The sequence below is a fragment of the Typha angustifolia genome, chromosome 4 (assembly GCF_048772165.1).
Source record: "Typha angustifolia cultivar Huaian chromosome 4, ASM4877216v1, whole genome shotgun sequence".
NCBI classification, from domain to species: domain Eukaryota; kingdom Viridiplantae; phylum Streptophyta; class Magnoliopsida; order Poales; family Typhaceae; genus Typha; species Typha angustifolia.
Genome location: NC_133242.1, coordinates 453,994 through 466,242, shown reverse-complemented (window position 1 = coordinate 466,242; position 12,249 = coordinate 453,994). Strand labels below are relative to the sequence as shown.

General features: G+C 38.8%; 2 protein-coding genes across 4 annotated transcripts; one reads left to right on the top strand and one right to left on the bottom strand.

Moving 5' to 3' along the window:
- Positions 1–1,001: 1,001 nt before the first annotated feature.
- Positions 1,002–5,735, top strand: LOC140759501 (uncharacterized). Of its 3 annotated transcripts, XM_073096084.1 has the most exons (9): positions 1,002–1,272; positions 1,442–1,538; positions 1,650–1,731; positions 2,085–2,165; positions 2,254–2,895; positions 2,981–3,066; positions 3,164–3,254; positions 3,344–3,775; positions 3,884–5,735. In XM_073096084.1, exons 3-9 carry the CDS (start codon positions 1,675–1,677, stop codon positions 5,570–5,572), a joined length of 3,078 nt encoding a protein of 1,025 aa, XP_072952185.1. In that variant the 5' UTR covers positions 1,002–1,272; positions 1,442–1,538; positions 1,650–1,674; the 3' UTR covers positions 5,573–5,735. The 3 variants fall into 3 exon arrangements, with proteins under 3 accessions (XP_072952185.1, XP_072952183.1, XP_072952184.1); XM_073096082.1 differs by lacking the exon at positions 1,442–1,538; XM_073096083.1 differs by lacking the exons at positions 1,442–1,538; positions 1,650–1,731.
- Positions 5,736–6,820: 1,085 nt separating this feature from the next.
- Positions 6,821–10,429, bottom strand: LOC140759548 (uncharacterized). The gene is made up of 7 exons (XM_073096137.1): positions 10,129–10,429; positions 9,214–9,451; positions 8,956–9,146; positions 8,567–8,802; positions 7,906–8,149; positions 7,689–7,796; positions 6,821–7,161 (listed from the first exon to the last, which is right to left on the bottom strand). The coding sequence occupies exons 1-7, from the start codon at positions 10,345–10,347 to the stop codon at positions 7,021–7,023; spliced, it is 1,377 nt and encodes a 458-aa protein (XP_072952238.1). The 5' UTR covers positions 10,348–10,429; the 3' UTR covers positions 6,821–7,020.
- Between the last annotated feature and the right edge of the window lie 1,820 nt (positions 10,430–12,249).

The window sequence follows — 12,249 nt, the reverse complement described above, 5'->3', positions numbered from 1 at the left end:
AACAGAATATCTTTTCACATCCTTATCTGAAAAGATATTCTCTAACTAAAAAGGCCCCAAATTTTGTCAATTTTCAATATATCCGGATAAATCTGGGCAGAACGGATAAGTCTCTAAGATGAAGTGGACATCTTGTCCTAAGAAATTAATTTTGTTTATTGTATTATATTGAAAGAGAAATTCTAAGAAGTTAAAGTTAGCCATTTATTTATTTTTTAATTGTGAATTGAGCTAGTTATATTATTTAGAAATGGGAGAATGGAGAAGAGAAAATTACCTACGTCCGAAAATAGAATCAAAAGAAATTTGTTAAGACACTATTTATCTACTATTATTTATTTATTCGTCATCAAAAAGGTAAGTTTAATATTATTGAAACCAATCTTATTACTAATTGGTCCGCTACATAGTATATCTTTTTTCTATGTTTGAGAAGATGTTATATTCTAATATAGATTCACAGTCTAGTCTGGACTAGATTATGTCAACTATTGAGTTTTTTTTAATGAAGCCCAATACATTTAGAAGAGGAAGCAAAATTTGAGTTGCATCACATAGAATTTTATTTTATTTTCTTCACATATTAATAACTAACTTTAAAAAAAGGAAATGACATGGCATAGGGAATAAATGATATATTTGTTCTCTATATCTATTCTTAAGGTCTAGAGTTTATTTTATCCAATCTAATTTTTATTTTCTACTATCTATGCACTTCGTATTTTTGGAGTCAACAACTTAAAATATAAAAAAAAACCCTTAAAAAATTCATTATACTATACTTTATTTGATTAGAAATCACACAAGTTCGTACACCTGAGATTAAGTTGGGGCATTAGATATCTAACTATATGCCACGTTTCTAATGAGAAAAAAAAAGGGGGAAAAAATAAAATAAAAACTATATAAAAGGGTCCGACAAGGTGTTTTCTGTAAAAGTGACGCAACCTAGTCTGATCTGATCTTAATCTGCGATGTTTCCGGTCATATTGGTTGAGATTATATTTAGGGGCAGGAGTTCGGGGCCGACTTAGGCTTACAGCCTTAGACGGCGGGACTTTTAGGGGTCGGTTTCGTCTACGGCTTTCGACCAAAACGTTGCCGTCTCTCCCCCTTCTCTCCGCTTCGATCCCCTCCCAACTTCCTCGCTCTTCGTAGCTTTACTCGCTTCCTCGCTTCCCGCGCTTTTTTTTTCTTCTCCCTCTCTCTCCGATGACGAGCCTCGCCGATGACCCGAGCAGCAAACTCGCCATTACTGCTTCCCTCAACCAGGTCTCTTACGAATCCCAATCTAGATGCTGAAATTCCTCTTCTTCTTTCTTTTTAAACTTCTACTTTGATGAATATATGATCCGTATTCCTCTTTCTTCGGTTCATTTTGCAACGTGAATTCTCAATTTTGAATCTTTTGCTGTGAGTGGGATTTCTGATTGGAATTTAGGGTTTGGCGTACTGCACTCGTGCATCTTGGGAAGCTGGTATCTACTTCTTTGTTGAAGATGATCACTGTGATTTACTTGGACGATGTAGTATTATGGGTAGGGCAAGAATTAGGGAGAGTGGTAACTGAATTGCTGGGCCGTAGTTGACCATAATGTTGAGTGATATGTCACGTTTAAACCTTTTAGTTGCTTGTTGCTATTGCACAGGAGACAATTGAAGAGTCCAAAGTTAATGCTTCGAAAAGAATTCGATGAATTAGGGAGAGGAACATGGGAGAAACTATTAGTAGTAAGTGCAAGCAACTAATTCCTATTGGAGTAATTTTGAGATTCATGCACCTCTGCTCGCAATTTTGTACAGTATTGTCGACATTATTTGATTTTGTCTGCACCAGTACCACAAGTTGTGTTTATTTGGGTTTCATCAATGTCCTGGCATCATGTTTGTTCTGTAGAAAGAACCTTCTCTACTCCTGTTATGTTATATGTGCCATTTCTTTTGTTTTAGTATTCAGGTTGAAAGCATGAGTATTCTATCATGAATGTAATTATATTGTGATCTTTCTCATAGTCTTCATTAGGTTAATTCCCTTAAATTTCTGATAGTTAAAATATTTTCTTTCCTTATTATAAATGGTGCAGCGTCCAGACCCTGGACCAATTGATAGGTCGGTACTCGTGGAGCAAGAATATCACAAATCTGAGGCCATTTTTACTGGCAGGGTATGTAAATTGCCTATTTACTTATCTAAGGTTTAACATGGATGTTGGTTTTCTACCAGTTCGGTAACTTATTACACTTGTACTACAGGGTTATAAACCTATTCGATTTATTGAGCATGGCACTAGACTTAATCAGTGGGAGGTGAAGCATGACAGAATGCTTGAGCTATTGAGGACGGCAGGCTTTTACTACTTGTCTCGCTTGAAGAGGGTACAATTAGATCATGCATTGCTGAACGCATTGGTTGAAAGGTGGAGGCGTGAGACTCAGACCTTCCACTTACGATTTGGGGAGATTACAATCTTGTTGAAAGATGTGGCGATACTTGCTGGACTACGTGTCGATGGAAGTCCTGTTACCCTCCATACAGATTGTAGATGGGAACAATTGTGCTTAGAGCTGCTAGGACAGGAGCCACCACAGATAAAAGGTGGTTCCATTGGTATTGCCTGGTTATATGACACATTCCATACAATACCAGAGGGTGCTGGGCAAGCACAGGTACAGTATGCCACACGGGCATATATTTTATACCAAATTGGATGTAGCTTGTTTCCTGATCCTAGCGGGACTCGGGTGCATTTGAGATATTTGGCACTGCTTCGCGATTTTGACATGTCGGGAGAGATGGCCTGGGGTGCTGCTGTTCTTGCCCACCTCTACAGAGAGCTGGGGAAGGCCAGCATGAAGGGGAAGGCAAATTGTTGTGCCTTTCTCACTCTTCTTCAAGTAAGATTGTGCTTTATTCTTATGCTGCCTCCCGTATGAGTATCTTCAGATCGCTTTTCTGAATTGCACATGATTTTCGTCTTAGATATGGGCATGGGAGCATATCCAGATAGGACGTCCTGAAAGACTAGAGGTCAAAGCTCTTCTTAGTGGCAGACCCCTTGGATGCAGGTATTTGAAGTTTTGAACTTGTGTGGCACTGTTAGCAATTTTGCATATTTTTTTTCCTTATTTTGTCCATTTAAAATGGAAACAATTTTGTGATAAGGTGGAACGTCCCATTTAAGAGTCGTGAAAATGCTCGATCGCTTGACCATGAGTTTTATAGGCATGGCATTGATACCATCTTAGACTCTCAGGTATTCTTGGAGTAATATATCGTGAAATTGATCTTTCCTAATATGTAAGATTTGTCAATCATATCTGTGACATTAGGCATCCCTAACAGATCACGTGGGACCCATACACGACAAACCTGATGTCAGGGCTTCCAGCTATTTGCACTTCTGGCTCAGCAGTTTGGTTATGTAGGACTCCACTTATCTGTTTCCAGATTGTGGAAATGCATGTGCCTGATCGTGTTTTGCTACAATTTGGAATGATCCAGCATATCCCAGATACAGTTGAGATAGTCGAGCGTGTTACAATGCAGGGCAAAGCTGATGAAGACTGGTCTCTTTATCATGATAAATACATCAAGCAGTGGGACAGTAGACTCTCCACTGTTGTTGAACAGCACCAGGCAGTGGATCCAGATCCAACTCGTGCAAGAAACCATTACCTGGAATGGTACTGGAGAATTACACGTCGATGGATCTCGACACCAGTTGACCGTCCTGTCATATCCTATCAGTCGCTAGGGCATGGTGAGATCGCACTGGTACGTATAGCTTAATGAGACTATATGTCTTTTATAGCTTAGTGAGACTAAATGTCATTTTATGTCAAATTAATGAATTGATAAGCGTAAGTTTTGAAACATAAATAGGTGGACGTGGTGATGACTGTACAAAAAAGGATTAGAAGGTTGTTATCAGGTGACGTGGAAAGAAAGAGGATTAGAGCAACCCTCACCGAGATAGATGCATATATAGCCACTGAGCTAGAGAAGGCTAAGCATTTTACTTCTGCAACTGCAACTTCTGAGCTTGGCTGCAGTGGACAGCAGCAACAGTTTCAGCCTTCATCCTCGGTGCAAATTTTGCCACTTGCTGCAATTCCAATTACCAGAGAAGCTGCACGGACTGTACCATTTAAATCAGATCAGCCTTCTTCGTCAGAACAGCCTATGGTATCCACGGTAGTTCCTGTTTCGCTGGATCCAATGCAAACCACTGTTGCTAAAGTGGAATATACAAGTGACGATAATGCTGAGGGCAATACTATATTGCAATTGGATAAGACGAGGAGCATTGAGCCTATGGCCGATGATCGGCACACTGAGCTTCACATGTCCCAAGTACAAGAGAGCAGTCTTGGTCAGTTGGAGGAGGCACATATGCTGGAGGAGGCTGTTGATGCCTCTACCAAGGAACCTAAGGTGCATGAGACCAATTCGCCTACTAAGGATGCTGTGGTGCAGGAGACACCTGTAGAGGACGATAAAATGCGGGGAACCATTGATGCACTTTCAGAGAATGCTGAAGTGCAAGAGACCGTTGAAGCACCTACAGTGGACAGTAAAATGCAAGAGGTTGTTGATTCATATATGAAGGATGATAAAGTGCAGGAGTCTGTTGATACACCTATAGGGACTACGAAAGTACACAGTAAAATGCAAGAGGTTGTTGATTCATATATGAAGGATGATAAAGTGCAGGAGTCTGTTGATACACCTACAGGGACTATGAAAGTACAAGAGGCAATTGGTGCACCTCTCAAGGATGACAAAGTGCATATGACCATCAATGCAGTTATTGAGGAAGAAAAATTGCAGCAGGTGATTGATGCACCTCTCAAGGATGACAAAATGCAGATGACCATTGATGCAGCTATTGAGGAAGACAAATCGCAGGAGGTGATTGATTCACCCATCAAATATGCTGAAGGGACCACTGATGCACGTATGAAGAAAGATGAAGTGCGAGATTCTATCAATGGATATATGGAACATGTGGAAGTGCAAGAAGCAGTTGATGGACCTATTGAAGATGAGAAAGTACATGTAACTGTTCATGCACCTTCAATGAATACTGAAGTGCAAGAGACCATTGATGCACATATGAAGGACAATAAAATGCATAATCATGTTAATACGCATATGGAGCATGTGAAAGAGCAAGAAATCATCGATACGCCTATGGCGGAAGACAAGGACAAGGTCACCATTGTTGCGTCCATGGGAAATGCTGAAGTGCAAGAGACCGTTGATGCGCCTATAAGGGATGATGAAGTTCATGATTGCATTGAACCACATGAGGACAGGAAAGTGGAAGAAAACATTGATGCACCTATCAAGAATTTGGAAGTGCATGAGACCGTTGATACACCTATAGAGAATGCTAATGATCAAGAGACAGTTAATGCACCTATGGAAAGTGCTAAAGTGCAAGAGATGATTTCCGCACCTATTTCCGAGGCAGTAAGTGCAAAAATGGAAGTGCCTTCTACTCAGGGTGGTGATATTTTGTATAAGAGACGGAAAAGGAAAAGAGTCTATGTGCAGTTCTCTTCCTGATTTCAGGATTACCATACATATTTCTGATGTACTAATTGGATCCCATAGTCAAAAATTTAGAAGTATCTTCTTGTTGTGGTATATCGTATCTATGTTCATTGAGATGTTATCACTCTGACAAAATCGGCTCTAATATAATCTTTTAAGACATACTGTTGTTTCTTTTTGTATCGTTGTTCTGACAGATCTTCATCAGTAGATTTCCGCCAGCTCTTTTTGGGCCTGTACTGTAGAAATAACCAAATTCTAACTGTTCTTCAGCAATTTAATAAGATTAATTTTCTCGATTTCTTATTTGCTGGAATCATTATGGCAGTTCTATTATATATTTTTCATACTGCATTAATTCCTATTCCAAGCAACCAGAATCTTTTGGCGCCGTTTTTATAGTATGCATTTTGTTCTTAGAGCTATCCTTCTTTATTTTGATGTTGCTTTTGTCCAAATATTTCATATAATAATTCCCTATCTTTTAATTGTCCAGATAAGCTGTGGAAAAGAACTGGTAAATTTTGCATCCAAAGGTCCGGAAATTATGTATTTATGAATAGAGCCCCTTATTTTCCGTCGATGCAAGGAGCGAGAATATTTCGTCAAATTTTAAAACATATTTTTATATGACCTATTGCCCTCTCTCTTTCCCGCTTCCCTAATAATCTAATATCCTCTTCCACACCTTGCTCTCTCTCTCTCTCTCGGATTTGGCTAGAACCCTAGCTTTTCGATCGAGACCTAGAAAAGTGATGGCGAAAGACCGGAGCTCGACGTCGTCGACCCAGAATACCTCCTCTTGCTCAAGGAAAACGACGATGGAGGACGACGACGAGGAGCTTCCACTTCGAGGACGTGAATTTGCTATCTTAGTCTTGTGCCTTTTTTAATCTCTATCAGTTAAGTGATCTAGTGAGCCATCGTTATCCATCGTCTTATAATCTCAGCCGAGGTTTAAGGAGAAGCATTGGATCGCACAATTAATATTGCTAGAATTCGTATGTGGTTAGTTTCTGGTATCTATATAGTTTCTATAATTATGATTTATCTACCATATTTGTGGTTAAGTCTCTTGCATACAGCATCTCATATTGTTTGCTCATTATTCATTTGATGCTAATAGGAGCTTGTATGCGGCGTTATTTTATATCAATTTCAATCGACATTTTTATGTCTGTGTTCAAGATAATATACCTAGTTACATGGTTATAACTCCGTAACGATTATGAGTACTGCATTTCCTGCAGAAAGAGAGGCTACATGACTAATTCCTCATCCCTTTTTGATAGATTGTAGGAGTTAACATGGTATCACACCAGAGGTTCCGGGAATTCTATAAAGCACATCTGTTGTTTACAATATAAAACGATAAGAAACAATGTATAGAATATGCTTTTATTTTCTATTAGCAAGACAATAATCCAGGGAAGGCAGTGCTACTGCAATTGACAGTATCATTAATCTTGACGATCCATCTCATTCCCAGCTGGATTTTGTGTGACAGGAAGATCGCCATCATATGAACACTTCAGGACGTCCGGTACTCTTTTCATGAGTCTTGGACCCTTAGGCACCTTTCCAGATTTTGGCCTTATATCCTTTGTTGGCATTACATTGTACCCATGCACACAACAACATATAAGTACGAGTATGATAGGTTTTCAGTTGAAAATTTGTCTGAAGGTCTGAGAGAAGTGCAATTTAAATGATAGTAGCATTTTTTTCATTAGACTAGTTTGCAACTTTGCACACAATTTTGAACTTCTCTTGCTACGTCATAACTGCAGGAAAATCTTATCATTTAACACTGATTCCCTTAGTTTAGTTGTAAATCTATAACACTACCTGAGAAATGTGGGATTTACTTTTATGGCATTTGTGGGTGTGTGCTGAATCTTCTCTAACTTAGAAGTGATTATTTGATCCCTAACTCTCTCTCTCTGCTTTGTATTAACCTATCTATGCTAGTGTCCAATGTTTCTGCTGTGACTGACTTGAAACAGTTATCAGAATCATAATAAGATGACTCCTTGATGTGCTAGGTGGGATTTAACTTTATTTTTGTGGCTGAGTTGGTTAGCCAGAAGATAGCAGCAAGAGATTATAAAACCATACGACTGCTGACCTGATCAAAAATGGCAGTAGGGATCGCAAAGGTCGCAACTGCGTTCGGGGTGTCTACAATTCCTGATATCCTGCCTTCACAGGGGCAGCATGACAGTAACAGATATACCTGAAATGGATAAACCATGGTGGGTTTCATTCTTAAAAGCCTAAACATCAGAATAGGGTTAATAAAAAAAAAAATGAAGTTCTAAGTTTGGTCTGGTCATACAGCCTACCTGCTCCTTTGAGTATCCAAATCTAGAGAGGTAGTCAATGGCATTGAGAATAGCACGTTTGTAAGCTACTGAAGCATCAAGGTAATGCTGCTGCCCAGCCTCATCAACACTGATTCCCTCAAAAACCAACCACTCTGAGAACCGTGGCTCTACTGGCCCTATCTCAAAGATTGGGTTAACATGTAGAGGTGTAGGGCCCATAGGTGTCAGGTACTCCCTCATCCCTTCCCTTATGATCTCGCACCTGCAGACACTCATATGTGTTGGAACATTATGCTCAAAAGCACATGATTGTTATGCATGAGTTGGTGTTTGAAGCACCGAGTTAATGAAGAATGGAATATAGCTTGCAATACAATATGTTACACAACATGTTACAAGCGTGCATGCAGTTCAATCATTGAGCAATCATTAGAATTTCATATAATTCATCTGGTTATTAGAAATTTAGAACTTGGAGGCTGCGAGGAATGAATATTTATGATGTCAGAAGGAATGATTCTAAGAGATGCACATAGTCCTTGCTTGTGATGTGCTGAATATTTTGTGCCATTCTGTTTTCGCCAAGATTAAATCTGCAGTGATATTCCTTGGGGAAATCATCTAGCAAAATAGGATCATAGGAAAAACATAGTGCCGAGAGAAAGATTTGGGGAATTACTTTAGCTCAAGGAACCCACTCATTTCTATTGCTCCACAAAAGGAAACTTCACCGTCACCTTGGGAGAAGTGCATATCACCAGTGCTAAGATTTGCTCCATCTACAAATACTGGAAGATATACTTTTGAACCTCTGCTAAGATTCTTGATGTCACAATTCCCCCCATTTTCCCTTCCAGGTATAGTTCTTGCAGCCTCATTGGCAATCATTTCCCAATCAACAGTTCCTTCTTTGATCTGTATAGAGCATGAATCAGGTTCTGAGTACTGCTGTTCTTATTATGAGCAAGCATGAGTTTGGAATTGATCTTATCATAGGGCTATGTAAGTCCTGCTTCCCGTCGTCTAAATAACTAAATCAAGATCTGGATCTCAGCTGTTGCTTCTTACCTTTCCAAGAAGGCAATTCCTGGGAGTTGGCAGGTTAGCAAGTGGGCGCTGGTGCAGAACTTCACATAATTTGTGTGACTGAGTGCCGCTTTCTACTAGTTTCTTTTCCCTCTCATTCCATATATTTAGAAGTTCAATTGATGGTGCAGTTCCAATAATTCCAGGATGAGTCAATCCTGGAAATCGAACACCTGTTGGGCAAGGATTAGTATGCTTATTGGTATGGAACCATTAATAGAGGGGAAGACGAAGGTATGCCTGGTATATGAGGAGAGTATGCATAGATTCCTTCGAAGTACCAAATAGCTTTTGTTGCACAAGGGAAGTGGTCAGTTAAAAAACCACCTCCATTCTCTCTATCAAATGTTCCTGTATAACCCCATTCATCGCCAGGTAGCGGGCCCAAGTTGCAGATCTCAACTACAAGAAGATCGCCAGGCCGGGCAGGGACACCTTTGGAATCTGAAACTCTTAAAGGCCCGCTAAGGTAATGTGTCTGTGAAAGAGATTTTGGTCAATTGCTGTAGACATGTTGGAATTGATTTGAAAAATTAAGAATTACATCTACTTTCAAATGTTTCCTACAGAAAGTAGTAATCTGAGAAATCTTCAAGTATCATCTAATTCTCTTAAAGCTCGTGCTATAGGAATAGGTCGATCATGGAGTCCTGACTTTAATTTTCTGACACAAGTATTATACCTCCCTGCAATTTCAAGTTCACAAAGTAGATCATTTATTTTGAGTGATTGGCAGCTCATACATGGAGATACAAATTACAAAAACAGAAAGGCTTCCCATCGGTACACTCATGATTCGTGAAAGCATGCTTATGATTATGTTGTTTGGATATTACTTATGGTATGGATTGGCTGCTTCACCTCTGTATTATGCAGTGTTTCATCTGTGTTTTCTCCTCTATTATGTGTAAGATCTGATATGCATGCCATTATACTATTCTTTCATATGAGCTCTATGTTACTCGTGATTTTGTAAAATACTACTACTGATTCAGCTATTAATTTATATAGATAGCAACGGATATGCTATTCTACTTATTAATTAACTAGATCTATGGAACTGTCCTTAGTATGCACCTGGATTCATATGAAATAGAGTACAGAAAACAATATCAAACTTTTTCTTTCTCTTTTCAGAATGATAAAGTAACTCACAATTGTAGTGTCTATTGATTTGATATCAGCAGCTGAGTTATTATCACCAATTCTGCCTCCAGTCCAATCTACCATCTCGACTCGGAAGACCTCCCCTTCAGCTACATCAGCAACAGCAGGGATGTCTGGGTGCCAGCGGTTATGAAGAGGAAGCTTCTGTTCCCACGGCTTCTTCTTAACATCGATAGGCACTACCACTCTTGGAGTTCGAGGAGCCATGGCTGATTTTCTTTGGTTATGAAACTGCTAAAGGTGAAGTATGAAGCTGAAGGGATAGTCCTACTATTAAGGTACTGCTGATAGTTGCTCCCTTTTCTACTGGCTCCGACTCCTTTTCAAGATGTGATGTTAAATGCATATCACACATAATAATTCTCTTATTAAAAAAAACACACACACAATAATTTTCACAAGTCAACTATCTTGCTATTTTTATGGTTTGATGATATATACAAAAGAAAACAACACTGTTGACAAAGCAATTCCTTTAAAATGACCAAGGTAACCCTATCGGATGTGTTTTCAGTTAGGGTGTAAAAGGATAAAGCAAGGGTGTATCTGTCATAGTGTATTTTCTTTGTGAATAGAGTTATCCCTTCTTCAATCTTTTGATTGATATTTTGCCATTGCATATACTTCCTAGATGGGTACTGATTGCAATATAGTAGCAACTTTCCATGGTGACAATCGATGAACATGTCAAAGTCACTGCTAACTTTGTTTGGAGAAGAAAAAATTAGCTTTATTTTTTCTTGCTGGTCCCATTCTCTGCTATATTGAGAGTGATGGCAACAAAGTAAGATGGTACTCGATTTTCTTTATAAACTTTTCGGCTTGTGGTATTATATATGGATAAGAAGCACAGACACAGATACAAGACACGAATATAAAATGAGAATAAGACAAATCTTAAAAAAAGCAAGACATGATATAGATGTATGGTGATTATAGCTGATGCTAATACTTCCATATTAAACTTGGAGTAGGTACTTAAAGCAGATATCAATTCTGAATCTTGTTAATATTAGACTGTAGATCTTGCAGAGTAAATATTTCTCATTTCTTGTTGATCTTTACCTCTTCTACACATCTTCAGTTTACAGTTCCAGTCTCCTAGTATTAGAAACTTCATGCTGCTCAACCATCTCCTATACTGACTTAGTGTTAGCTGCCTACAAGTCTTGCAAACATTTTGGAGTCTCATCTGATGTCAAGCTTTTTAGTTTTTAGTCGATATCAACTGATCCTTTCCATTTCAATGTCTACTTTATCTTTGTATTGCTTCTATCAGCTGATGAGGTTGGCTTTTATGATGCTCATTAGCTAGGGGACCTTTTAATGGTAACTAACTTTTCGCGATGCTTATGGGCTTGTCTTGGACTTGGAGGCTGAGGCCGAATCGGCCCACTTAGGTAAACATTGGACCGGGCCTTCTCTAGAGTTGCCTATGGATACCACTATTTCCATTAGTTTCCTTTAACAAGTGATTAGTAGATATCATTCTATTTGTACTAATCTAATCACAGGTGGAGTCATCATCACCAGTCCATCAGTCACAGCATGATCTGCCGGGCATCTCGAACTATAATAAATCAATAATTTAAGGAGTGAATTGGAAACTTCTCAGGATTCATTATCTCTTCTAGAGTCCCAAATCTTATCATTTTTGGCCTTTCCCGTGGCTTTATAGTGGTTCTTTGTGGAAAGAAAAGAATATTGCAGCTCTATTTGGCTTCCACTACGCGTTTCCATCCGAACTTGTCGCGTACTCTGGCCTTCGATCTTTACACAGTTAATTTATTTTCCCTTCACCATCCGAACTCTTTAATAATTTCATATGGAGATTATAAAGGAAGAGCCACACGACCTTTGGCTTCTCCCAGAGGGTACGACGGCTGCCCTCAACATGATAAATATTTAATAAGAACTATTAATTAATTAATTAATTTGTTAGTTGGTTTTTTTGCATATCAAGCCCCACATTTTACTTCTTCTTTTTTCATAGAAGCCCTTCTTTTTATATATTTATGAACCGACTTCTTATCATTCTAAGAAGGGAATTTTATAAAATCATGGTTAGTTAGATTTAACTAATGGAATAAAATTTTTGACTGAGCACAA